Genomic DNA, 27,173 nt, shown 5'->3' with positions numbered 1-27,173 from the left:
GTAATAATGATCCCACTACCAACAGGAGATCTACATGAGACCTTGTAGCTATATCCTATATACCTCAGCTGAGTGGTAACTTAAAAATGGTTGCTAGCACCCCAAAAACATTTTTTGGTGCGATATACGTAGCTCAGGTGCCGCTGTGGCATAAAAACTCCTAATCTGGCTACCTCCCACGCCATGTGCTCCTGCACCAATCTTGGGTTTCTAGCTTGCTCACGCACACACTCTGTTATGTGTTCTCATTGTGAACTTCCACTGAGCGTTGTTGCCGTGTACTCTTTTAGAAAAAGCCCGACAGCTTTCAAAGTCCAGATTAAGAAGTGTATATTTATCCAATTACTGTAATTTGACATTTTTAAATCTCCCAAATCCTACTCTTTGTCTTGCATATTTCCTGGCAGCTGGTACAAAACAATGACTTTAGTGTCTTCTTGCCTGTGATGAAGTAAACCAATTTACGATAAAGCCTGCGTATTGATTCTAGCACGTGAATTTCTCTTAACACAAGCTGAAAACATGCTGTGACCTTTTAAAATGGCTTCTGTTGCCGATGGTGGTCATCGCATGTCCTTTATAACCTTCCCCCTTATATCTGATAGGTCGAACATTTGCTGTTGCAGCCTGCTGGAAGATTCTGTACAGCCAAATCTACAAAGTTATCCAGCTTGTGTGTTCAGCCTGAGCCTACTTTGACCCTTAAACATTGCTGATTTTCACTGGTGAAAATTTAGATTTTGTATACGTTCCCCTGGAAATAAATTCCACTAAGTGCATGGAATCTGCTCCCCAAATTATTCTGCATAGGATTGACATGCTATTCACACTTACTTGGGGAGTGCCTTTGATTGAACATGGTGGTGTAACATCTCAGCATTTTAGGATCGAGGTGTGTACATCTGTAATCCTACGCAAATATAGCTAGGCCAAAGTCTTATTAAAGTCAGTGACACTTATTTCTGAATCAACATGGTTAGGATAGGACTGATAAACCCAAATATTCAAGCTCTAGCTGTGGATCCATTCCTATTTAAATAGCTGATGAATTTAAAATTCCCCAGGGATTTAAATGACTGAGTGTTGGAAATTGCACTTAGATCTTCAGGCTAGCTAGAATATGTGCAGAGTCTTATGAGATGTGTTCACTATATGCTAATTGCTCATCTAGAGAAGGTCAAGAGTTCCCATTTAATCCACCTAAGGCAAATGATTGCTTGACATTTGCTTCTGTTCTGAAAAGTGCCTGTACAAAAATGGCACACTTTCCTTTAAGAAGTGCTCAGTGTTCATTCTTGTTAGCTGTGTAAAATTAAAACTCTTTAATCTTAGGGTTGTGGGTTTGTGCCCCACACTGGGCAAAAGATTCCTGCATTGCAGGAAGTTGGACTAGATCAGGGTTCCCCAACCTTGGGTCTCCAGCTGTTTTTGGACTACAACTCCCATCATCCCTAGCTAGCAGGACCAGCGGTCAGGGATGATGGGAATTGTAGTCCAAAAACAGCTAGAGACCCAAGACTGGACTAGATGATCCTGATGATCCCTTCCAGCTTTACAATTCTATGGTTCTATGAACTATTTATTTTTTTTTTAAAGCAATTTATTGGGTTTTACAATAGAAATAAACATAATAAACAATATAACATTTGTCTTAACATAGTTTCACATTTTCTTTGGACTTCCTCACATCTCCCGCTCCCACTTTCATCGTTATAACATTTTGTCAGCAATTTATCATCTTATTTAGATTCTTATATCCCTTCTATGTTTCATAATCTTATAGTTCTCAAAAGGGGTTAAATTTTCACAGTCTTACTTATTTTCTTAAGAACTTCTAATTTTAGTGGTGCTCAGTTATTTTGGTCTAGCATCTTATTTAGCATTCACTCAAATTACAATGTTTTTGTAAATAATTCTTGAATTTCTTCCAATCCTCCTCAATCCTCTCTTCTCCCAGGTCACGAATTCTGCCGGTCATTTCAGCCAGTTCCATGTAGTCTATCAGTTGCATCTGCCATTCTTCCAGTGTGGGTAGATCTTGAGTTTTCCAGTGTTTTGCGAGAAGTATCCTTGCTGCTGTTGTTGCATACATAAAAAATGTCTGGTCCTTCCTTGCCACCCCTTGGCCGACAATACCCAAAAGGAAAGCCTCTGGTTTCTTAGTGAAGGTATATTTAAATACCTTTTTCAATTCATTATAAATCATTTCCCAGAACGCCTTCACTTTAGGGCAAGTCCACCAGAGGTGGAAGAACGTTCCCTCACACTCTTTACATTTCCAACACTTATTATCAGAGAGGTGGTAAATTTTTGCAAGTTTGACTGGGGTCATATACCATCTATAAATCATTTTCATTACATTTTCTTTCAGAGCGTTACATGCAGTAAATTTCAATCCATTACTCCACAACCTTTCCCAGTCCTCAAACATGATATTGTACCCAATGTCCTGTGCCCACCTTATCATAGCCGATTTAACCGTTTCATCTTGTGTATTCCATTTCAACAGCAAGTTATACATCCTTGAAAGTACCTTAATCTTTGGTTCTAACAATTCTGTTTCTAGTTTCGATTTCTCCACCTGGAACCCTAGTTTCTTATCATTTTTAAAAACTTCTTTAATCTGAGCGTAATGTAACCAATCTCGCACTTTGTCTTTCATTTTCTCCAAACTCTGCAATTTCCAATTGTCTCCATCCTTTTCTAGTATTTCCCAATATTTTGGCCATTTAGCCTCCATATTGGGTCTTTTTCGGGCCTTAGCTTCCAGAGGTGAAAGCCACCTTGGTGTTTTATTTTCCAGCAAGTCTTTATATTTTGTCCAGACATTAAACAGTGATTTTCTGACAATATGGTTCTTAAAGGCCTTATTTGCTTTAACCTTGTCATACCATAAATATGCATGCCATCCAAAAGTATTGTTAAACCCTTCCAGATCTAACACATCAGTGTCTTCAAGAAGTAGCCAGTCTTTTAGCCAGCAGAACGCTGCGGCTTCATAATACAACTTTAGGTCTGGCAGGGCAAAGCCCCCTCTTTGTTTTGCGTCAGTTAGTATCTTAAACTTAATTCTGGGCTTTTTGCCCTGCCAGACAAACTTAGAAATATCTCTCTGCCACTTCTGAAAGCACTCCTTTTTGTCCAAAACCTGAAGTGTTTGAAATAAAAACAACATCCTTGGCAATACATTCATCTTGATAGCAGCAATTCGGCCTAACAAAGAAAGTTTCAGGTTCTATGAACTATTTATTTCTTTTGTACAAAACAAGAGAGGCTCAAGACTATATATTGATATATGTGAGTATAAATTAAGATCTGGTAGCATACAGTGAGGGAGGGGGGAGTATTTGATCCACTGCTAAATTTGCCTGTTTGCCCTCTGATGAAGAAATGACCAGTCCATAATTTTAGTGGTAGGTTTATTGTAGCTGTGAGAGACAGAATAACAACAGGAAAACCCCCAGAAACCCAGAAGACAAAAGTCAGAGATTGTTGTTCATTATAATGAGTGAAATAAGTATTTGATCCCTTTGCAAAAGATGTCTTAGTACTTGGTGGCGAAACCCTTGTTGGCAATTACAGAGGTCAGACGTTTCTTGTAGGTGGCCACCAGGTTTGCACACATCTCAGGAGGTATTTTGTCCCACTCCTCTTTGCTGATCCTCTCCAAGTCACTGCCATTTCAGAATCAGAATGATTAGAAAGATGTACGAAGCCATTCATTTTTCCGATCCTGATGTTTTTGTCATTGAAAACAGGTGACATCCCAGACAGTTGGATAGCTGGATTGATGGGTAAAGGTAAAAGGTGAAGGACCCCTGGACGGTTAAGTCCAGTCAAAGGTGACTATGGGGTTGCAGCGCTCATCTTGCTTTCAGGCCGAGGGAGCTGGCGTTTGTCCACAGGCAGCTTTCCGGGTCATGTGGCCAACAGGACTAAACCACTTCTGGCGCAACGGAACACCGTGATGGAAACCAGAGCGCATGGAAACACTGTTTACCTTCCCACTACAGCGGTACCCATTTATCTACTTGCACTGGTGTGCTTTCAAACTGCTAGGTGGGCAGGAGCTGGGACAGAGCAACGGGAGCTCACTCCGTCGCGTAGATTCGAACTGCTGATCTTCCAATTGGCAAGCCCAAGAGGCTCAGTGGTTTAGATCACAGCACCACCCACATCCCTAGGATTGATGAGTAAACATTACTGCCAGTTTATTAAGAGGATGGGAGAATTATCCCAATCCTTGTCTACCTCAAGTGTTTCAGACTGTGGCAGGCTCGTGCAACTTTCAGATGAATCTTCCCATTTAAACTGCGTACTTACAGAAATGACAAATCTAGACAGCATCTTAAAAAGCAGAGACATCACCTTGCCAACAAAGGTCTGTATAGTTAAAGCTATGGTTTTCCCAGTAGTGATGTATGGAAGTGAGAGCTGGACCATAAAGAAGGCTGATCGACGAAGAATTGATGCTTTTGAGTTATGGTGCTGGAGGAGACTCTTGAGAGTCCCATGGACTGCAAGAAGATCAAACCTATCCATTCTGAAGGAAATCAGCCCTGAGTGCTCACTGGAAGGACAGATTGTGAAGCTGAGGCTCCAATACTTTGGCCACCTCATGAGAAGAGAAAACTCCCTGGAAAAGACCCTGATGTTGGGAAAGGTTGAGGGCACAAGGAGAAGGGGACGACAGAGGATGAGATGGTTGAACAGTGTTCTGGAAGCTAGCAGCATGAGTTTGACCAAACTGTGAGAACCAGTGGAAGACAGGAGTGCCTGGCGTGCTCTGGTCCATGGGGTCACGAAGAGTCGGACATGACTAAACAACCAAACAACAACAACAGCTTACAGAAATGCATTTCTGCAGAGCTTTGTGGAGAAAGAAAAAACAACCCCATAGTATGTGATATTTTAGGGTCACCGGAGCATGGATAATAATTCTGCTGTTTGCCTCTGTTGTTAATAGCCATCCACTTAACAGATCTCTCCCCACTGACATTTTCTATAGCTTTAATTTGTTTCTGTGCATGGTCACCTCCGCATTTCACCCCAGACAGGAGTCTTTCACAGCTTGCTAGCACCTACCATATGTCTGCATCAAAAAGCCCATTCAGCACTTTATCGAGATCATTGTGCAGCCTTTGCCTCCATGAATGGATCTGCTGGCTTGACTTTTTCCTCTGTAGAGTAGGTTGACAGTGCACTTTTCTGAAACACAGCCTGGAAACTACATTTAGAACAGAAACATGTCTAGGAGAAATTAGTGCATGCTATATTAGGATGTATGCATATGCCATTTTCAGTAACTGCTGATGCTTAATATCATACATCTTAATTTATACCAGAGGGTAAAATAACATGTAATGTATTCAGTTGTGTTCTGTGTATGGTGAAGTTTTTCCAGTAATATATTTGTGTGGGGGTGGTGTGCTTCTATTTATTTATTTTAGTCATATCCAGTCTTGCAATAGTACTAGTCTTGGGCACCTGAACGTAGCCAGATGCCATTGTGACACTAATGTGAGGTCCAAATTTAGATGCTACCTTAATCCCACACTTTGGCTTCCTGTCTCATTTTCTTGTTTCAGGAAAAAAGAATTTGAAGGGCAGGGAATCCCGTTTCGCCATCCCTGTGTTCATGCATACAGTGGTACCTTAGTTGTCAAACTTAATCTGTTTTGAGAGTCCATTCGACTCCTGGAACCATTCATAAACCAAGGTACAGCTTCCAATTGGCTGCAGGAGCTTCTGGCAATCAATTGGAAGCCACGGAAGCTGTGTCGGATGTTCGGCTTCCAAAAAAATGTTTGCAAACCAGAACACTTACGGTACTTCCAGGTTTGCGGGGTTTGGGAGCTGATTTGTTCATGAACCAAGCTGTTCAACAACCAAGGTGCCACTGTAGAAGGATAGCTTGACCAAATGCAGTTTAAAAAGTAAAGGGACCCCTGACCATTAGGTCCAGTCGCGGACGACTCTGGGGTTGCGGTGCTCATCTCGCTTTATTGGCCAAGGGAGCCAGCATACAGCTTCTGGGTCATGTGGCCAGCATGACTAAGCCGCTTCTGGCGAACCAGAGCAGCGCACGGAAACGCCGTTTACCTTCCTGCCAGAGCAGTACCTATTTATCTACTTGCACTTTGACGTGCTTTCAAACTGCTAGGTTGGCAGGAGCAGGGACCGAGCAACGGGAGCTCACCCCGTCGCAGGGATTTGAACCGCCGACCTTCTGAACGGCAAGTCCCAGGCTCTGTGGTTTAACCCGCAGCGCCACCTGCGCCCCAAATGCAGTTTAAGGAATCTAATTTGAGTAAAGTAGAATTGGAAACTAGGGGTCAAAGAAAACAAACTCAATTCAGTGAGGTTGTGCATAGAGAAGTTCCCAGTAGACTGATCTCAGGTTCTGCACCTGCAGTTCCCACCACAATCAATGAAAAGTCCAGGTGCTCATTCTCTAACGCTGCAGGTCACCTTTTAAGCAAACAACTTTCCCTCCAACTCTTTGGCAGTCGGCTTTGAAAGAAGCACTTTCAAGTTCCTCTTGGTTGTCTTACAGTTTCTCATTACAAGGATTCATGGAAATTGAACAAGGTGTAGCTTGCAATCAATCATGTCTAGAAGCAGCCCAATTGTAATCAGGGATTGCAACAGCGCCTTCATCCAGCTGCTATCCTCAGCGGTATTTTCTAAGGAAATGAGATAAATCCTAACAACAGAACCCTTCAACTTTGCATAAAATACCCAAGAACTGCGCAAGAGTTCTGTCTGAATGTAATTTAACACGCCGCTTTGTGTGTTTTTTTTCTAAAATGTCATCTTCCCAACTGCCTTGCCAAAATGTTTGACTAACCTTGAGGTGACAGCAATAAGTGATATGCAAGGAAATTTGAACATTTAGTCCCCACCTTCAAGCAAAATTTGGCATTTGCAAAGACCTTCTGTTCCAGAATTTTCTTTAAAAATGCCATTGAATTAATCCTCCAAAAGTATACCCCATGGTTAATACATGCTAATCATTCCTTCGTAACTTCAGCCTCTGGTGATAAACATGAAATGTCATACCTTGGTTCAAAAATGCCTTGTGACTTGAACGTTTTGGCTCCCAAACACCACAAACCCGGAAGTATGTGTTCCAGTTTGTGAACTTTTTTTGGAAACCGAATGTCTGACGTAGCTTACGTGGCTTCCAATTGTATGCAGGAAGCTCCTGCAGCCAATTGGAAACTGTGCCTTGGTTTTTGAACGTTTTCAGAAGTTGAATGGACTTCCAGAATGGATTCTGTTCGAGAACCAAGGTACGACTGTATGTACAAATGAGCTGTTGCACATCTTGCAGCCCTGAGAGTATTCACACCTCCTGTTGTCCCTACAAAATACATTGTTTCACTGCAGTCGTTGTACACATTCAGTTGTATGATCTGTAGAGCAGGAGTGGAGAATTTTCAAGCCTAGTGGGACTGGTTTTTCTCTCACTCACCCTTCATGGGCTATGTTAGACAGGTGGGTGGACCTGTCCATCTCCTGATGTCACAATGATGTCAGGAAGCCTTTTTTTGCCCACAGGGATCTTCAGAAGCCACTTTGAAGATCTGAAGTCCACTTCCGGGTTGGCGCCATCGCCGAATGGCGGACTCCCTCCGAGCTCCGGAGGGAGCCTGCTCGGCAGGGGCTGGGTCCTACCGCACCGGCGATGCGGGGACCCTTAAAAACCACGGCCACGGAGGCCGTGGACATGGAGACTCGGCTGGCACCGCTAGCGCCCTCCCGACTCGTGAAGGAGCCTTTTTAAAGGCTACGGATCGGGTGCCGGGGAGAAGCGTGGTGCTTTGAGTCCTCTGCTATCCCTGCCGAGCGCAGCCGCATGCCATCCGGCGGAGAGCGCTGACTTCTTCCATTGAAAATTCGGACTTCTTAACAACAACCCGTGAGTAATTTGGAAACCGGGTTCAAAAGGAGAAAAAAAAAAGAATTTTTTTTTCCGGATTGGACACGAGCGGGGGGGGATCCAAAAAGGAAGTCAGTCCCCCCCCCTACTGTAAACCTTCCAAAACAAGGACGGGGAAACCAAGGTCCAAAATGATGTGTATTGCTGATTAAAACTAAGAATTCCACGATGGGGAACTATAAGAACTGTGCTGGAGGAAGAATTGAGGGAGAAGAAACGTAACCCCCCCCCCCCTGGGAACCGGGGTGATTGAAGAGAGAGCCTGGTGAAAAGAGTCGGAGATTTTGACAGCTGTCAAAGTAGCTGTCAAAGTCGGAAAGCAGAGAGGATTTTATTATGAGAACTTTGCTGGTTAAACTTGTTACAATTTGCTATAACTCGCTAAAATTTGGATACAAAATGGCGAAAACATGGATAACAACCGAACTTTTGGACTAGAGAAAACAAAGTTACAACAATCCCCCTAGAGGAGTTTTGGGACATTACAAAGATGGTCGTAAGTGGAAAAATACCATTGGAATTTTACAGGACTGGTTATCTTCTGGGAAAGCTGCAAAACGGAAATAATATTTTGTCTACAGGGTGTTCAGCTAAAGGAGACAATAGAATTTTCTATTGAAGAAAGGAAGGGACTGAACGCAAGTTTTTGTTCCTGAATAATAATAATCCCTGCAGAGTCATTAAGCTTCTGAATTAGAACGTTTCAGCAGCGGAACAAGAGGAAACTGGACTACAACTTGGAAAGAACAATGGGGGGAGTTTTATTAAAGATTTGAAGTTAAATGTTTTAAAAAATAACTATAAAAAGAAAAAGCCAGCAAGGAGTTGGGGGAAATAGGTGATTTATGGACTTTAAGAATTCCAGGCAGATAACATGGTTTGGTGGTCAGGGGGAAATTAAACCGGGGACAGGGGGGGGGAAACTAAAATCCAAAGGCTTGTCAACTTTTTTTTTCTGAATGAGCTTTTTCTCATCTATTATACTTTTTATTTCTTAATTCTTATATTTCTATTGTGTGGGGTGTCCTTATCATTAAAAAAAAGGGAAATTGTGGAATGAAAATGGGGTGGGCCCTGGGGAGAGAATTTTTGTCTTTTTATTAAGGGTATTGATGAGGAGTGTATAAATTTTAAATTCGAATAATGGTCTAAACAAATTAAGTTTCAATTAGAACTGAGAGCTTGTGGAGCCAACAATATGAAAGAGGAATATGGTAGGGGTGGGGGAAGGGGGGAGTCCCGGAAAGTGGGTGTATGAAAATAAGGTTTTGAATGTATTTTAATTCTTACTTTCTGTATTTTTGAAAATCTTAATAAATATCATTTAAAAAAAAAAAAAAAAAAAAGAAGATCTGAAGTCCAGTTAGAAGCACCTTGAGAGGACCTTCTGAAGACGTGGTTGGATCACAAGAAGCCCATCCCATATCTTTGAAAGGGGCTTTCCTGGTGCCATCAATGTCATAAATGATGTCAGGTGTTGAGCAGGTGGCTGTGACATGGACAAAATGGCCTCGTGGGTCAACTGAAGGTGCCTGGCAAGCCTAGCTAGACTTGTGCGTTGGGGTTTCCCCATTCCTCCTGTACAGTAACAATCGATAGGCAAGCTGGTGTGAAGGCATGTTGAGATAGTCACTCCTGTTTACAGGATCTGACTGGGTCAAGAGTGGTAAAGAACTGGAACGAGATCACAGAAGGGAATTTTGGATATCTGCCCGGCACTAATGGCGGAAGGCTAGATCTCCCTTTGTCTTGGATGTGACGCACTGAGAATTGCCTTTCTGCGCAGAAAGCGAAAGTGGATGGGTGTCAATGAGAACTTTGGATCACAACAGGAAAATAAAGAAGGAGAAAATTAAAATATTTCGCACAGAACTACAAAGGCCTAACCCACTTGCTAAACGAATTCAGAGGCTGTTATAAATAAATGAAGGATCAGCATTGGAAATGTTTTATTGGGACTGTTTGGACTAATTAAGGAATGCAGTACAATATTAGATCAATATTAGATCATCACTCCCTGAACTTCAGAACATGGGAAGTCACCCAAAGATATATAATTTGGCATGAATATTTGGCTTTTTTATTGTATTATAATTTTGAATGTTTTGATGTGGTTTCTACTGTATTGCTAAAATGGAAAAGTTAATAAAAAAAATTTTTTTTTAAAAAAAGAGAGGTAAAGAGCAAACACACCAGGTCCGAGTACAATGTTTATGAGGGACTACACATGTGAAATGGATTTTATATTTATGAGAAGTAACAGGCACTGTATGTAAGGAGAGAATAAAGGTCAGCTGTGATAATGGACTAACTTCAAGTGAAGGATGAAGTGGATATTAAAGAAGAGATGAAGTGGAAGCGGGAAACCTGATTTTTTAAAAAAGAAATTGTATTAAAGTAATTTGGTCTGATCTGTAATAATTTGGAAAACCAATAAAACAATATTATAAAAGAGAGAGGTAAAGAGCGTGGCTGAAAATGCAACGGGCCTAGTGGCGAATTCAGACTCAAGGAGTTGAGATCTCAAGATGTTGCCACAGGTGAGGCTTCGTGTTTCAGCATTTCCTTCAACTGGCCAGCGGTGAATGTAAAAAACCTTTATTCCCAATCGCGTATATGCAGTTTATCTTTGGCATTTGCATCCTAGGTAAAGGTAAAGGGACCCCTGACCATTAGGTCCAGTAGTGGCCGACTCTGGGGTTGCAGCGCTCATCTCGCTTTATTGGCTGAGGGAGCCGGCGTTTGTCGGCAGACAGCTTCCAGGTCATGTGGCCAGCATGACTAAGCCACTTCTGGCGAACCAGAGCAGCACACGGAAACGCCATTTACCTTCCCGCCGGAGCGGTACCTATTTATCTACTTGCACTTTGACATGCTTTCGAACTGCTAGGTTGGCAGGAGCTGGGACCGAGCAACAGGAGCTCACCCCATCGCGGGGATTCAAACCGCCAACCTTCTGATCAGCAAGTCCTAGGCTCTGTAGTTTAACCCACAGCGCCACCCGCTATCTTGTAGTAAAAAAAAAATATCCACACGTAGTGCACGGCAGGCACGAAAGAGATTCTGCTGTGTGTGAAAAATCATCTCTGTGGTGCTGAAGCATGGAGGCTGCATTAAGACCAGGAAAGCTTGGCAGATATTTATATCTCTAGCAGGGAATGTGGCTACTGGTTGATGGATTGAACATTTCATGGAAGAGCTTCACTATTTATCTGAGCCGAAGTCTCACTTTGTTTCTACAATGGCAGTTGTTGTACCTCTCATCCTTCATGAGTAGAGCCATTTTCTTTCCAGATTGTGTCCTGCCGGTTAACTTTTTGCCATTGCATTCGAAAAGGCGCCGTATCAATTTCTCCTGTGTTGTTGGCATCCTACTAATCCATTTTATGCTGATATTAAATCTAGGCAGTTCAAAGAGGTGCTATGGTGGTTGTTCTGGAAATGCAAGCTTTTCAGCTTGCCAGATAGAACGACGCCCCCTCCCTCTGTTCACTGTTCTGGGGGGGGGGGCGGTTCCCCGGTTCCCCCCTAAAGTATGGTTACCAGATTTTTTTTTAATGAATCTGGGGACACTTTTTTATTTTTATTTTGCAGTTGAGTAGCAACAGGGGGTCAGTAGTGGGGATGTTGAGGCAAAAGACCCTGGGCCCAAGCACACATGCATATTTTATAAAGGTATATTTATATTTATATTTATATTTATATAAAGGTATATTTATATTTATATTTATATAGACTGATGGACATGTGGAATTCAAACCGGGGAAGGGAAGGGGGAGTTTTGGAATCCAAAGGCTAATGTAACCATCTTTTTGAACCTTCTTATACTTTTTATCTTCTATTTCTTTATATAACTTTTGTATATCATGGTATTTTGATTTGGCATGTTTAAAAAAAAGGGAATTCGTGGAAGGAAATTGGGGTTGATCTTGGGGAAAAATCTTTTTTCTTTTTCTGTTAATGATGAGGGATGATGATAAAATTGTATAATTTAAATTGGTTAATGGGTTAAACATATTAAGTTTTAAACTGGGAGTGAGAGCTTGTGAAACCAAATTAATGAAAGGGGAATACAGTCGGGGGGGGAGGAGGGAGTCCTAGAAAGAAGATAACGAAAGTAAGGCTCTAAATGTATTCTATCTTTTCTTTTCTGTTATATTTCTATATTATTGGAAATTCTAATAAATATGATTTAAAAAAAAAAAAGAAAAGAAATTTCTTTATCTCTACCTGTTTTATTAGAGCTTCAGGATGGACGTGATGCCTAAAGGAAATGATTATCCTAGATTGTGAAGAATTTTCTGTATGGATTTTTATTTTATTTATTCTATTTTGGAAAAGTTTTACATCATAGTCTTTGCTGGTGCCAGCTCAATGGGCACAGAAAAACATCTCGCAATCTCAACCCCAAGTGACTTCCCTAAGAAATGTTCAGATTATTTTTTAAAGTGCTGCGCCTTCCTAGCCTGAAACAGAAATATTGAAAAACAAAATAGAATGTTTGTGAAATGGCATTTCTAGCCTTCTGGAAGGGAATGGCCTTGTTAGCATCGCCAGAAATCACTGTTGCGATCTCTTATAGGATTAAAATAAGAAGACATGCAATTTAGACAGGTCACAGAACCCATTATTCTCACAAAGGAAATACAACCTTGAGGAAAGACGTCTGGGTTGTGTGTGTGTTAAATAGATTACAGACTCATAGGCCAATTGCAACAGGTTCAGAGGAAGGAAACGAAGATTGCCAGCAGTGTGGAGAATAAGTCCTAGGAAAAAAAATTGGAAGAACTGGGTATGTTTAGCCTAGAGAAGAGGAAACTGAGGTGGTGGTAGCAGTGGGAAACATAAGGGCATCTCCAAATAGCTGAATGCCACAAAAAGGGGAGGAAGACTTGTTTACTGCTGCCCTAAAAGAGAGGGCAAGATGTTAAGGGTTTAAGTTACAGGATGGTAGAATCAGCTGGACATCAGGAGAAATTCCTCTTACAATTAAGAACAATTCAACAGCCAATTTCTGGGAATGTTCTAGGTCTGCTTTCCTGCATCTAGGCCTGGTTTCCTGGTTCTGTTATTACAATTGTGCGGCTATCGTGCTTTAAAACATTGAAGCCAAAGAATCTAAGACTCGTGGGATCTACATGTGCCACGACCTTATTTTTTCACTGAAGAATGTAGCAAATAAAGCTACAAATAAGTCTCACACACTTTCATTTTTCAGCTTGTATGAATGTTAGACTTCCTGCTCCATGATTGCAGTCATAGGATTGTTGTCTATCACATGACAGTATATGTTTTGACTCCACAGAGGGGGAAGTGACGGAAACAGGATGTTTGTGTTACTGTGTTCCGTGAAGTGGGACTGTTGTCCTTTGTTCTTCTTCTCTTTGCTGTCTGATGCTAGAAAGAGAGGGAGCCATATTGCAGTGCTCCGTGTGTGTTTATATGTAAATAAAGTAGATTAGCCAAAATGCTGAGTTGCTGAGGTCTGTTAAGCATGATGCGCAAACTCTGCAGATCCCTAAGTGTGCCAGTGTCAGTTGGCATCGGTCGCTGTGATGTTCGGGCTGAAGAAAGCTTTTGAAGCTCCCGAATGATTGACCAGGAGGGAGAGAGCATGCCAGTCGGGCATGTGTCTCTGCCAGAGTCCTACTCGAGTGTAGGCTGAACTCCTGACAGTCCACACTGAATATTTTACCATTTGAAGCCGTTCATGTGCTCCCCTCATGTTTGGTCTGGAGGGTCCCCCAACTTTCTGGAATGGATTTAGGGAGAGTTGCACATGGAATTGCCACAAATCCGCCCCTATTTCGCTGGTGGAACCTTACTGTCTCCTGAGTGACACTGTGGGCAACAGCCCAGTGATAAGAGAAAAGGTTGCTTCTAGGTGACCTGTTTGTTGAGCATTCATAGAACCATAGAACTGTAGAGCTGGAAGGGTCCCCGAGGGTCATCTAGTCCAACCCCCTGCAATGCAGGAATCTCAACTAGATCATACAGGGCAGGTAAAGGTAAAGGGACCCCTGACCATTAGGTCCAGTCATGACCGACTCTGGGGTTGCGACGCTCATCTCGCTTTATTGGCCGAGGGAGCCGGCGTACAGCTTCTGGGTCCTGTGGCCAGCATGACTAAGCCGCTTCTGGCGAACCAGAGCAGCACATGGAAACACCGTTTACCTTCCCGCCGCCAGAGCGGTACCTATTTATCTACTTGCACTTTGACGTGCTTTTGAACTGCTAGGTTGGCAGGAGCAGGGACCGAGCAACGGGAGCTCACCCCGTCGCGGGGATTCGAACCACCAACCTTCTGATCAGCAAGCCCTAGGCTCTGTGGTTTAACCCACAGCACCACCCACATCCCTTTACAGGGCAGGTAGCCACCCAAAAACCTCCAAGGAAGAAGAGCTCACCATTTCCAAGGGAGTCCATTCCACAGTTGAGCTCTTACCATCAGAAAGTATTATTCTGTTTTTATATGTGCTGGAAGTCACCCAGAGTGGCTGCCAGATGGGTGGGTAATAATAATAATAATAATAATAATAATAATAATAATAATAATAATATTTTATTTGTATCTCTCCCTCCCTGGCCGAGGCCGGGCTCAGAGCGGCTAACATCATAAAAACAACACAATAAGCATAAAAACAGATATCAATTAATTAAAATACATCTTAAAATTAATTCAGACAAGTTAAACTCTGGGCAGGTGGCAAGTATCAGGGTCTAATTGAGAGTGGTTAATACTTGCCAGCACCAACTGTTTCCACTGATCATACAAGGACCTGTGAGTGGGTTGGGGGGCCTCCTTCAGGCTTGTTTTATACAAAGGAAAGTGAGTCAAAATACATCCTTCCCAAAGGCCTGGTGGAACAGCTCCGTCTTGCAGGCCCTGCAGAAAGATGTCAAATCCTGCAGGGCCCTGGTCTCTTGTGGGGGAGGGTTCCACCAGGCCGGGGCCACGGCCAAAAAGGCCCTGGCTCTGGTCGAGGCCAGTCTAATTTCTAATAATAATAATAATAAAAGGTCTTCCTGATGTTTAGTCAAAATCATTTTGTTAGTTTTGCTCTAGTTCTCATTCACCCTGATTTGTTTGCAGAAGGTGTGTTGGGAGGTTAGACAATGTTCACTGTTTACTGAGCATTGCTATTCCACACTTGTCTATTTCCCCAGTAGTTGTTCTTGTTGTTATGGAAGGGAGTTTATTGCACAAGGACATCAAATCGGCTTGAATTGCATGGGATGTGATTGAATCCCACCCACAAAATAACCACAGCCTGAAAATGACTTGAAATTATTTTGGATCTACTAAAAGATGCATTTATCAGGGTGGTTTTTATGAATATTTTTTACAATTATTAACACTTGAGAATTTTGCATTCTTCTCATTTTTTTAACAGGAGTTAAATTTTGCTGCCATCTAGGTTTCAAAAGTAATTGAACTGTCGGATAAAAAATAATTAGAACAAGTCAAAGGCTACAGATATGAGACCTGATATTTCTTTGCTACAGTTACCTTTCTGGTTTATTACTCAGTTCATGATTCGTAGCATACAATGTAACTTGGGGTGGTGGGGGAATATTATTAACCCTGTTTTAGAGGGGGAAATGTAGCCATTAGAGCTATGTTTTTGTATGCTTCTTGCTACAATTGTAGGAACTGAGACATTTGTTTTCTCTGCTCTTGTTTTCCAAATCTTCCTTCCTATTTTGTGCGGACTTGGTGACATTTCAGCTCTTCCCATCTTCTTTTCCTCTGCCCTTTTCCCTCCTCCTCTCAACGGTTGAGATTTATTACTGGCTTCATATTACTTTTAGTATCTCAGTAACACAGGAGAAGTTTCTTAGGTTAGAAAACTCAATTGCAGCCTTACCCTCTCTTAGTTCATTGTGAAAAGTGCTTTGAGATACTGCAAATTAGGACTTTGGAAAGGACAAGAGTCAACTTAGTCAAATCCTTTGCTCTAAGGCAGGAAGAGACCCCAGCCACAACTCCAAATATCAAGCAGAGTGGTCACTTTGGAACATGATTTGTTGCTAGAAAAATCTCTAGACTCAGCAGGAAAAAATACAAGTCATGAGCCATATAGATTTTCTTTTTTTTTAAAGGTAAAGGGAACCCTGACCATTAGGTCCAGTCATGGCCAACTCTGGGGTTGTGGCACTCATCTCACTTTATTGGCCAAGGGAGCCGGCGTACAGCTTCCAGGTCATGTGGCCAGCATGACTAAGCCACTTCTGGTGAAGCAGAGCAGTGCATGGAAACGCTGTTTACCTTCCCACCAGAGCGGTACCTATTTATCTACTTGCACTTTGAAGTGCTTTCGAACTGCTAGGTTGGCAGGAGCTGGGACCGAGCAACAGGAGCTCACCCCATTGTGGGGATTCGAACCGACGACCTTCTGATCGGCAAGATTTGAGTGTGGAATACTTTTGTACCTCTAGTATAATGATCAGTGAAAAACAGTGTGGTCAAAACCCTTCTCATAAGTAGTAGTAATAGCTCCACTGGGTGACCTTGAGTTTGTCACTTTCTCTCAGCCTAACCGACCCCACAAGGTGGCTGCAATGATAAAATTGAAGGGAGGATATCTGTGTGCGTTGCCTTGAAAGGCAAGATGCACGTATAATTAACTGAATAGCAACAATCGTGCAATCTATAAGCAGGGATAGTGATCTGTACAGTTATTTCTCTAGGGGCTGGGATCTACGGTAAGTGAATAAGGATACTATAGATGTTTTAAGAGTTAAGGATTTTAAGTGCATTGGCTCTGCTAGTTTGAGAAAAGAGAGACACAGCAGTTCAGCAGCACAACTTATTTATTCATTAGCTTTATTGGCTAACCTTTACCATAACATCCCAGGGTGGGGTGCATTTTTTTTTTAATACAATTATGAAACAAACAAAACAGTTACAACCATAAAACAGGAAAAGTACAAAAACTTTGTTGTGTGTGTGTGTGTGTGTGTGTGTGTGTGTAAACAGTTAAAATACAGTGGTACCTCGGGTTACATACGCTTCAGGTTACATACGCTTCAGGTTACAGACTCCGCTAACCCAGAAATAGTGCTTCAGGTTAAGAACTTTGCTTCAGGATGAGAACAGAAATTGTGCAGTGGCGGCGCAGCAGCAGCAGGAGGCCCCATTAGCTAAAGTGGTGCTTCAGGTTAAGAACAGTTTCAGGTTAAGAACGGACCTCCGGAACGAATTAAGTACTTAACCTGAGGTACCACTGTAGTTCCAATATATGTGCAAGCTAGGATAAATATCTCCACCGAAAAGCGTTGTTGAAAGGCGAAGCTCCAAAAAGACAACATGGATGGTACCTGTCTAATGTAACAGAAGGAAGTTCCAAAAAATAGGTGTCACCACACTGAAGGCCAGATTCCCACATTGCATGCATCTCCTGGTTAAGATGTTATCCGCAGGAGGCAATTTTGATGATTGGTGGGATATATAAGGGGGGAAACGATCTTTTAGGTTTCCTGGTCCCAAACTGTAATACATGGACTACTCTTGCATTGTAATCCGAAACTGTTTAGCATTGCATTTTAGCAATTCCCTCTTTAAAAAAGTAAGTAAGTAAGTAACAGGTTTCATGGCACCTCTAACAGCCAGTGGTTTTCTCTCTCCCAGACTCTACCTAGAGGTTTGGCAAATTATAAAAAAGAGTGATCTTTTCAGCCTGTTCCTATGCCCATGCCCATCCATTCACAAATATGTAAATAAATCACAAGGCAGGTTATTGATGCTGTTTCAACAAGAGAGCCATTACTAGTCTTCATTAAATTAGTTTTACCTTCAGTTTACAAAACACACCTGTAAAAGCCAGCACTCCCCAGATAAGCTGTGAAATGTCCAGATTTGGGAAAGGGTGAGAATAAGTGCTTTTCTGTCCTATATACTTGGTCTGTATAAGTTTTTTTTCCTAAGAGCCTTTTCAGCAGCTACCTCATATCTTTGAAACTCCCTCCCTCAAGAGGTTTGCTTGGCTCCCTCCCTATCTTCTTTTAAATAAGCATTAAATACTTTTTTTTTCTCTCTTTGAGAGAAAGAGGGTGGGGTGGGTTTTAAACTGATACTGCTTTTAAAATGCTTTTAAATTACAGTACATTTGACTTAGTTTCCTGGTCTGAGTTATTTCGTGATGCTGTTTTAACATTTTATATACTGGTCTTATATTGTCTATCTTTTTCCATTTGATTGTAAGCCACCTTGGAGCAGGGTGTGTGGGGTGTGGACTTTGTTTTGCAACATGGCACAGAAATTCTTAAATAATTTTTACAGCACTGAGTGAATTATCAGCTTTTTGCAAGTATCGAACCCCAGAAATGAAAAAAAAAGTCAATGAAAACAGCAAATAAACCCAACTTACCCTATTTCAGATGACACACCTTCACTTTACCTCTTTTTAATAGTGGTTTTTAACAGCATTTTCTTTTTCTTTTTTGTTTGTTTGTTTGTTTTGACAAAGTAATAATCATAAATAAATAAGAATAAACATGTGCACCCCACCATTGAAACCATTCCATTGTAACTATCCAACCTCCCAAAATTTCAACACCTCTTGTGATGGCTTGACACCTTTCCGTTTTTACAGTACAAATTCTACAAACATCCTCCACATCTCTTCAAAATCATTTCTCCAGCATATTCCCCGTCTTTCCATAATGGCACATGTTAATTTTTTGTTAATAGCTATATCCCACACCTCTTCATACCATTCTTCCATTTTATATTCCACTTTCCAGCTATAATAATTCATGCAGCTGTCAATAAATTTGTGATCAAGTCCTCCATAGCCTGTGAACCTTACCTCCCTCCCTCTTCCTTCCTTCCTTCCTTCCTTCCTTTCTTTCTTTGCGATCAACTGGCTTGTGTTTTGGGTTGTTTGAACCATCCGTTTTACAAACCGAGCAGAGAACTAACTAAAAAGACAGTGGAATGTTGTGAGTTGTGTTAAGGGAAGGGAGCCAAGTTATCCCGATGAAAGCATTGATTTTGCTGAGACTTATTCTATGCTAATTCTTTCTACAGTGGCTAAGAAATCCCGGCCCCCAGCACGAGAAACGAACTTTGTTTGGGGACATGGTGTGCTTCTTGTTTATTACTCCGTTGGCTACCATCTCTGGCTGGCTGTGTCTTCGGGGAGCAGTGGACCACCTGCACTTTAGTAGTAGGCTAGAAGCTGTTGGCCTCATTGCACTCACTGTCGCACTCTTCACAATTTACCTCTTTTGGACACTAGTAAGTACTCTTTTTTTGTTGTTTTGTTGTTAAGTTTCATTTAGATTGGAGAGCCATGGTTTTTTTCATGTTGCCATAATGTAGCAGTGTTCAGAGATCACCCCGCACAACTCTTGTTCTATCAAAAGAGGATCCAGCTTCATAACTTTGATTTTGACTGTGGAGATGTAAAGTTATTATACATTTATTTATTTGATTTCTCAACTTAAAAATTTACAGAAATATATCAAAAATAAATCATAAAAACAAGATTCCAAGGAATATCCTGGACTTCCATCCTCCCCAATGTGAGTCCTATTATTAATCAGTTCCTCCCACATATTTTATGATAATCCAAACCTTTTACTTCTTCCATTATGTCCAGAATCAACCTTAAACTATGAGTGCTATTCCAACCCTACCAACGCTTTTAACTGTTTAGAGTGGTCTTTAAGATAAGTTATAAATTTTCCTCCGTTCCTTGTTAAAATTTTGGTCTTCCTGATTTCTGACTCTTCCCGCCATTTTAGCCGTTTCAGCGTAGTCCATTAACTTCATCTGCCATTCTTCTCTGGTAGGGACTTTATCTTCTTTCCATCTCTGGGCCAGTAACATCCATGCAGCCGTGGTCGCATACATCAATAGTATTTTCTGCTCCTTTGGGATTTTGGCACCTGAGAGATGTAAAGTTAGCCTCTAAACAGAGGAACTTTGGACAGACTCTAATTAGAGAAGGGAGAAGTTGAATGGACTTGGAAAAATGGGCTGAAGAGGCAGGGCACTTCAGTTTCCGATGTGTACACGCAAAGGAGAGGTGGATGCTTCCCTCCTACAAAGCAATACCTTTCCATATCAGCTAAATGCAAAATAAAATCTGGAATATAGGGATCCCACCCAGCATACATTCCTTTCCTCAGTTAGTGGGTGTTGGAAGAAAACATTTGAGACAAGTGTGCTTTCTTATTCTAATGCAAATTCTGCAAGACAGCTGAACTTGCCTCAGGACAAGAAGCTCACAAGACCTTTCTCAGTCTCCCTAAATAGGTCTTCTGTTGACACTGGGCAAGAGCAACCTGGAATGCACTGAATGAACTACAGTGGGAAAGAACTGAACCATTCTCATTCCTTTGATATGGAGTACTGAAAAGTCAACATTTTCCAAGGCTCAGTGATGTTCAGAAATAACAAGTCTGAAGCTGTTAGTTTAACACTGTAGGTTAGACAACGATAATGTTGTTACAGTGTTGAAAGGTTGGTTTTGTGGGGGGGTTTACTGCACTAATTTGAGTTCTAGCACTTTTAAAAATACAATCTGGTTTCCTCGTCTAGACATCTGTGACTTGGTGTCACTGACTGAACTTGCTCCTCTAATCTGTGGGAAAGGTTGGCAGCTCGATCACAAGTTCGTTGGAGACAGAATACATGAATACGTCAAGTTGGCCTTATCTGTTTCCAGGGGACTGCCAGTCTGATGCACAGGCATGGAGAAATTGCACTGAATTCTCTTGCCTGGAAGATGTCTTATTGTGGTACACGGATTTGGGGAAAGGAGCAGCTTATAAAGCAGGGATGGGGATGGAAAAACCTCTGGTCCTCCGGGTGTTACTGGGCTCCAGCTCCCCCTCATCCCTAACCATTAGGCATGTTGGTTGCAGCAGATGAGAGTCTGAGGTCAGCACCCCACAGGCATTTTGACATGGAAGTAGAAGTGCTTTCGAAGTTGCGCTTGCAATACTTGCACTTTTGTGTGTGTGTTACTATGAGATAGCAAGTTTAAACTGTGTGTACATCACATCTGAAATACCCTGATGTGAAAGGCAAAAACTGACATCCCTGAAATTGCTTCTCCTTACCTGAAATTTTGCAGTACCTGATCTGCTCCTCCATGCACCCTGCCTGTTGTAATAATCAAAGTTGTAGTAGTGGAAACAAGTGAGTTCCATCTATGTTCAGGTTTTCAGCAATGTGCAATAACTAACCTGTTGACACACTAAATCGAGGGTGGGATCCTTTTTTGGGTGCATTCCCTCATGCGGGGACTGGATCTCTTTGGTGGGCAGAGAGAGAGGCAGGTGGACCAACAGTTGCGACTCTTATCTGAGCACAAAAGCCTACATTTTGAGCCACGCCAATGTCAGAAGTTTCTGTACAGATGCATATCTCCCCGGCCTCTGTTCAGGGAAGCAAGTGGGCATCATCATAGCTCAAGGACACATTCCAGCCAGGCAGAATCTCTCAAGGAGGCTGTGGCGTGAAGAGTCCCAAAGAATGAACAGAGGGCCCCATTCGGGCCCTAGGCCTGAGATTTCCCATCCCTGCATTAAATAGATATTTTGAGTTTTGTGAACGAAAAATATTGTGGCATCTTAAAGTAGCCTTGGGAATTCCATGCAGTAAGAGTGGCTTAGTGGACGGAGACACAGATATCTCCAAAACCAAAGTGCTGCACCAACAAGTACAAAATAACCCCTCTTCAGCACCACAAATCCAACTCAATGGTGTAACATTGGAAAATGTCGATCACGTCTCCTACCTGGGCAGTTATCTTTCCACAAGGGCCGACATTGATGCCGAAAATCCAGCATCGCCTGAGCTCTATGAGTGGGGCTTTCTCTCAATTGAAATGCAGAGTGTTTGAGAACCGGGACATTCGCAGGGAAACCAAAATGCTTGTTTACAAAGCTGTTATACTACCAACCTTACTGTATGCTTGTGAAACATGGACCGCTTATAAACGCCATCTCCAACTCCTCGAAAGATTCCATCAACGGTGTCTCCGAAAAATTTTACACTTCACTTGGGAAGACAGGCGAACTAATGCCAGTGTACTGGAAGAAGCAAAGATCACCAGTGTTGAGGCAATGATTCTTCAACATCAACTTGGTTGGACTGGTCATGTTGTGCGGATGCCTGATGATCGTCTTCCAAAGCAACTACTCTATTCTGAACTTAAAAATGGAAAGCGTAATGGTGGTGGTCAACAAAAGAGGTTTAAAGGCTGTCTCAAGGCAAATCTTAAAAAAAATGTAGTATAAACACCGACAACTGGGAAACACTTGCCTGCAAGCACTCCAATTGGAGAACAGCCTTTACCAAAGATGTCATGGGCTTTGAAGACGCTTCAACTCAGGACGCGAGGGAGAAACGTGCTAAGAGGAAGGCATGCTTGGCAAATCCACACCGTGATCAACACTGTGGAAGGACATGTGGTTCCAGCATTTGCCTCCACAGTCTCTTACAGACTCATTGTTAAAACTGTGTTTATGGAAGACAATCTTACTCGGCTACAAGTGATTGCCAAAGAAGAAGGAAGAAGAAGAATCTCCATACCTCTCCCAGAAGCCCACCTGGTTTCTGTGCTAGCCATCAAGGGAGTAAAGTTCTTCCATCACCAGCATGGAAATGGCAAACAGGATGTAGAGTGATGTGTCTCTCATCTGTCATCCTACCCAGTGGAAGTTGAGTAGTCAGCATTTTTACAATGGCTGTGAAGGATGAGAATGTAGGTGACAAGCCTCTTAGTTGGCTAGTATTTGGGGGGGATAGGCTAGTGATTTTTATGGGCATATCTACAGGTCTAGCAGATTTAGTGTGCCATAAGCTTTCAAAGATGCCTGGCGTGTTATCCTCATTTGTCAGAGAGAGAGAGAAATTACAGAGAGAGAGAGACCTACAAAGAAAATAGTAAGCAGCAGGACCAAAAGGTCATGCAGTGAGAGATACAGTCTGACATTCTGTGACTGTGCCTCTTGCGTTTCGTGATCTTTTGGAACCAACGGTCATATCCCCCCCCCCCCTCTGCAAAATGAGAATGACACTTCATATATCTGCTTAAGTGAGCTTTAGTCTACAAAAGCTTATGTGACAATAAATCTGTTTTGCCTTTAAGGTGCCAGAAGACTCTGGCAGCTTTTACATTGGGCTCTTACTGGAGAACAGCCACAGTGAGTTCCACTCACCTTTTACAGAGCATCCATTCAATGTCATTAACTCCCCCCCCCCCCAATATCTCAGAAAATCCAACTTTTAAAACTTATCGCCATCTTTGCGTCTTTGAATGCTGCCTTTCCATAGTAAACCATCTTCAAGGTGGCTCCTGGCATCAAAACATGTTGTGTAATCACTAACAGAAGATGTAACAAATGTAGTCATATAAACAATAAAGTAATGAAAGTATCTCACATTGAAAAATTAGACAATCAGCTGATAGAGGTGAAGTTACAGGGAATCAGACTGAGGGCCTTCTTGGTAGTGGCACCCACCCATCAGATGTCAAGGAGATAAGTAACTAGACAACCTGAAGGCAGCCCCGTATAGGGAAGTTTTTTAATATTTAATGTTTTATTAGGTTTTTGTATATGTTGGAAGCTGCACATAGTGGCTGGAGCAGCCCAGTCAGATGAGGAGGGATTTACTATTATTATTATTATTATGAACGCGGGTGGCACTGTGGTCTTGGGCTTGCCAATTGTAAGGTCGGCGGTTTGAATCCCCGCGACGGGGTGAGCTCCTCTTGCTCTGTCCCAGCTCCTGCCAACCTAGCAGTTCAAAAGCACGCCAGTGCAAGTAGATAAATAGGTACCACTGCGGTGGGAAGGTAAACGATATTTCCATGTGCTCTGGTTTCTGTCACAGTGTCCCGTGGTGCCAGAAGCGGTTCAGTCATTCTGGCCACATGACCCGGAAAGCTGTCTGCAGACAGATGCCAGCTCTCTCAGCCTGAAAGCGATATGAGCACAGCAACCTCATAGTCACTTTTGACTGGACTTAACCGTCCAGGGGTCCTTTAACTTTACCTTACATCATCATCATCATCATCATCATTATTGTAGGGTTGTGCTGTAAGACTCTTTCCAGGTGTAATTCTGACCTTATTTTCTTTTGCCTCCATCTGCCTCCCCAATTTCATAGTCTGTAATTTCACACTAACATTTTTCTGTTGCCACCACCCCACTGTTTGTTATCTGTTCCAGCCTTTGAAAGTCACCGGTTTTCTGATTACAGTGCAAGCAGTCTCCTCCAGTCAGTAAACCAAATGATTTGGAACCTGATTTGCTTTGGTCCCTTCCAAATATGTACCTTTCTAAAGAAATGCCATGTGCTTAGTAGCTCTTTGACTGCCCCCAGTTAGGAAACCACTGGAGTGGACATATATATATATATATATATATATATATATATATATATATATATCTGAGGTGCATATTTTCCTGCTCTGCTTTTCAAGAACTGCATCTTTGGCATTTATCTTAAGACCAAGTAAATGAAATAAATGTTCCAAAGCAGCCAAAAGAAATTGGTGCCTGTCAGCTGTGCAATCTCTGCATAAGTTAAACCGTTTAATTTTAGACGGGCTGCTATTTCTTTGTGTTGTTTAGCGCTCATAATACTCAACATAAATCAATGGGTGGCTGGTGCCCTGTTCCCTGTTTCCTCTACCAGTTTGTGACGCTGCAGAAATCTTTATAGCCTTCAGTTTGACCCGGTCCACCCTCCCTTAAGGAAATCTCCACACCTAAACACGACAGCAGCTTGCGACACAACAGCCTTATCTCTGCAACCAGCAAAGGTTTTCAGGGAAGGAAGCTGTGGTATTAGTTATTGTCACTCCAGTACCCATATAGCTGTGAGACAATGGCAGCTTTCCTGGAAACAACTATTTTCACTTTCTGCCAAGCTGAGGGAGGAATAGGACCTCTAAATACAAAGGGAATAGGTTATAAACGAAATATTATGCAGCTAAATTGGTACCATCTGCACACAAGCAGGTGGTATTTTCTGGCTTGCAGGAATCCTAAAGTTTGCAGAAATTAACTTCTCCTTTAAAAGGGGGGTGATCATTCTGCGTGCGGAAAACAGCTCATTGAGAACTGAATGTGCTCAGTAACCATGGAGTGGTTTTATTTGGGGGGGGCACATAGAAAATGGAGGGAGAAGTGGAATGGATTGTCCTGAAGGAGGGTGTGGTCTGACTGCCTGGAACAATGAACAAGAACACTCTTCGCGGCAACATTTTAATGCAGATCATACTTGCGATGCCCTAAAATAGCAGGCTCTTAAGAGGGATGGAAAATTCTGCAATCACCATTTCTTTAATTGCTTTATATCAAGTGGTGCTAAGAGCTGCCGTTCACCTCGGGGACTCTGAATGGGGTGGATTAAGGATCCCAGACAAAATATGAAAGGTTTTTGTGGAGACGCAGAATCTCTTAAAATAAAACAGTGCTGTCTGCCAGGGCTGGCCTGCCTGAGATGATGGGCATGATGGTACCACTTATCTCGCCATTTCCATGTACAGGATCCTATCAGGCTGGCAACTGAATCTTGCTTCATCATGGCTGCTGTGACAGCACCCCACAACCTTCTCGCTTGAGGGCAGTAGGCTAGCTTAGAGGGCCTAAGATGAGCCCCATGGCATAGAAGGCTCCGTCCCCCAATATCTGCACCTGCATCACTTTGCCTAATACCCACAGGGGATGGGTTCCGCCCAACTTAGGGGTGGCCCAGTGCACATAATTGACGTCATGTGGCAGGAGGATGTCTGACAGGGCCGGCCACTGGTGGGGCCCAGTGGGGCCTGTCATAGCTGGAGGGGGCCGGCGAGGGCTGTCATACGCCAAGGAATATTGAGGGGGCCCCATCTCTCTGCTTAAAATTTGGAGGATCCTCAGGAAGAAAAAGATCCCACCAGAGAGGGATGGCAGACCAAACCGATGGACTACACGGAGATGGCGGAAATGACTGGGAAAATCAGAAACCAGGAAGAACAGAATTTCAATAAAGAATGGGGAGAATTTATAACTTACCTTGGAGACCACCACACACAGCTGAGCTCTTTAGCAGGATCTGAATAACACTTGTAATGTAACAAGAACTTGGGATATATGGGATATTTAAAAATTGGAGCGACTTAAAATATGCAGCGGAAAAGGACTAGCGACGGAACCCATGGAAGGGTGGGCGGGGAATCCAGAGATATGGTTGAATTGTTGTTTATTTTTTCATAATTCATGATTTTGAATGTAAATTTTAATTTGTAAAACTAAATTATATATACACACAGTGGTACCTCGGGTTACATACGCTTCAGGTTACATACGCTTCAGGTTACAGACTCCACTAACCCAGAAATAGTGCTTCAGGTTAAAAACTTTGCTTCAGGATGGGAACAGAAATCGTGCTCTGGTGGCGCAGCAGCAGCAGGAGGCCCCATTAGCTAAAGTGGTGCTTCAGGTTAAGAGCAGTTTCAGGTTAAGTACGGACCTTCGGAACGAATTAAGTATTTAACCCGAGGTACCATTCTACACACACACACACACACACACACACACACAAACAAACAATTGGGGGATCCTCGGCCCTCTGGACCCCATAGATGGCGCCCCCGCTAATAGCAGAGCCAACCCTACAGCCAAGCTCCTGCAGCCAATCGGAAGCCACAGAAGCCCTGTCAGACGTTCAGGTTCCAAAAATAGTTCACAAACCGGAGCACTCACTTCCTCGTTTTTGATGTTCAGGAGCCAAAATGTTCGGGAACTAAGCTGTTCAACTTCCAAGGTACGACTACACACACACACAACACCACACAACACAACACAACACAACACAACACAACACAACACATATAGACACTGAAAAAACAGGCAAGTAACAAAGGAGGGAAAGTAATACCTCTTTTTAATACAGATCTTTTTCATATTTCTCTAGTATATTATATTTCTTTAATAAGCATTTACATGGTGGTCAGCCTTTCATAACAGATTCTCTTCTCTCCAGAAAATAGCTGTTCAAAGAAAAGGGCTGTGAAACTATTACTCTGTGCACATTAAGAGCATACAGAGCATATTAACACTTTTATCACTGATGGTTTCTATTTTCCAGTAATGTTCCTCTGCTTCTTTGCTGCACTCCATGGACTGTAAATGTCATCTTAAGTTGACATTTTAACTATAGGGTGCTGGCCGCTCTTTCTCTGGGCCCTGAAAGCTTCCTATTTTTTATTATGTC

At 42.4% G+C, this 27,173-nt stretch overlaps 1 protein-coding gene across 3 annotated transcripts in view; it reads left to right on the top strand.

The window, feature by feature from the left end:
• MARCHF3 (membrane associated ring-CH-type finger 3) overlaps positions 1-27,173 on the top strand; it is a 165,282-nt gene that overhangs the window by 128,709 nt on the left and 9,400 nt on the right. For all 3 annotated transcript variants that reach the window (XM_080973178.1, XM_080973179.1, XM_080973180.1), the window contains one exon: positions 18,978-19,187. In XM_080973178.1, coding sequence (XP_080829304.1) covers positions 18,978-19,187 — 210 coding nt within the window. The remainder of the gene's footprint in view (positions 1-18,977; positions 19,188-27,173) is intronic.

This window comes from Podarcis pityusensis, assembly GCF_964106645.2.
Source record: "Podarcis pityusensis genome assembly, chromosome: 11".
NCBI classification, from domain to species: Eukaryota; Metazoa; Chordata; class Lepidosauria; order Squamata; family Lacertidae; genus Podarcis; species Podarcis pityusensis.
This window is presented reverse-complemented; position numbering and strand designations above follow the sequence as displayed.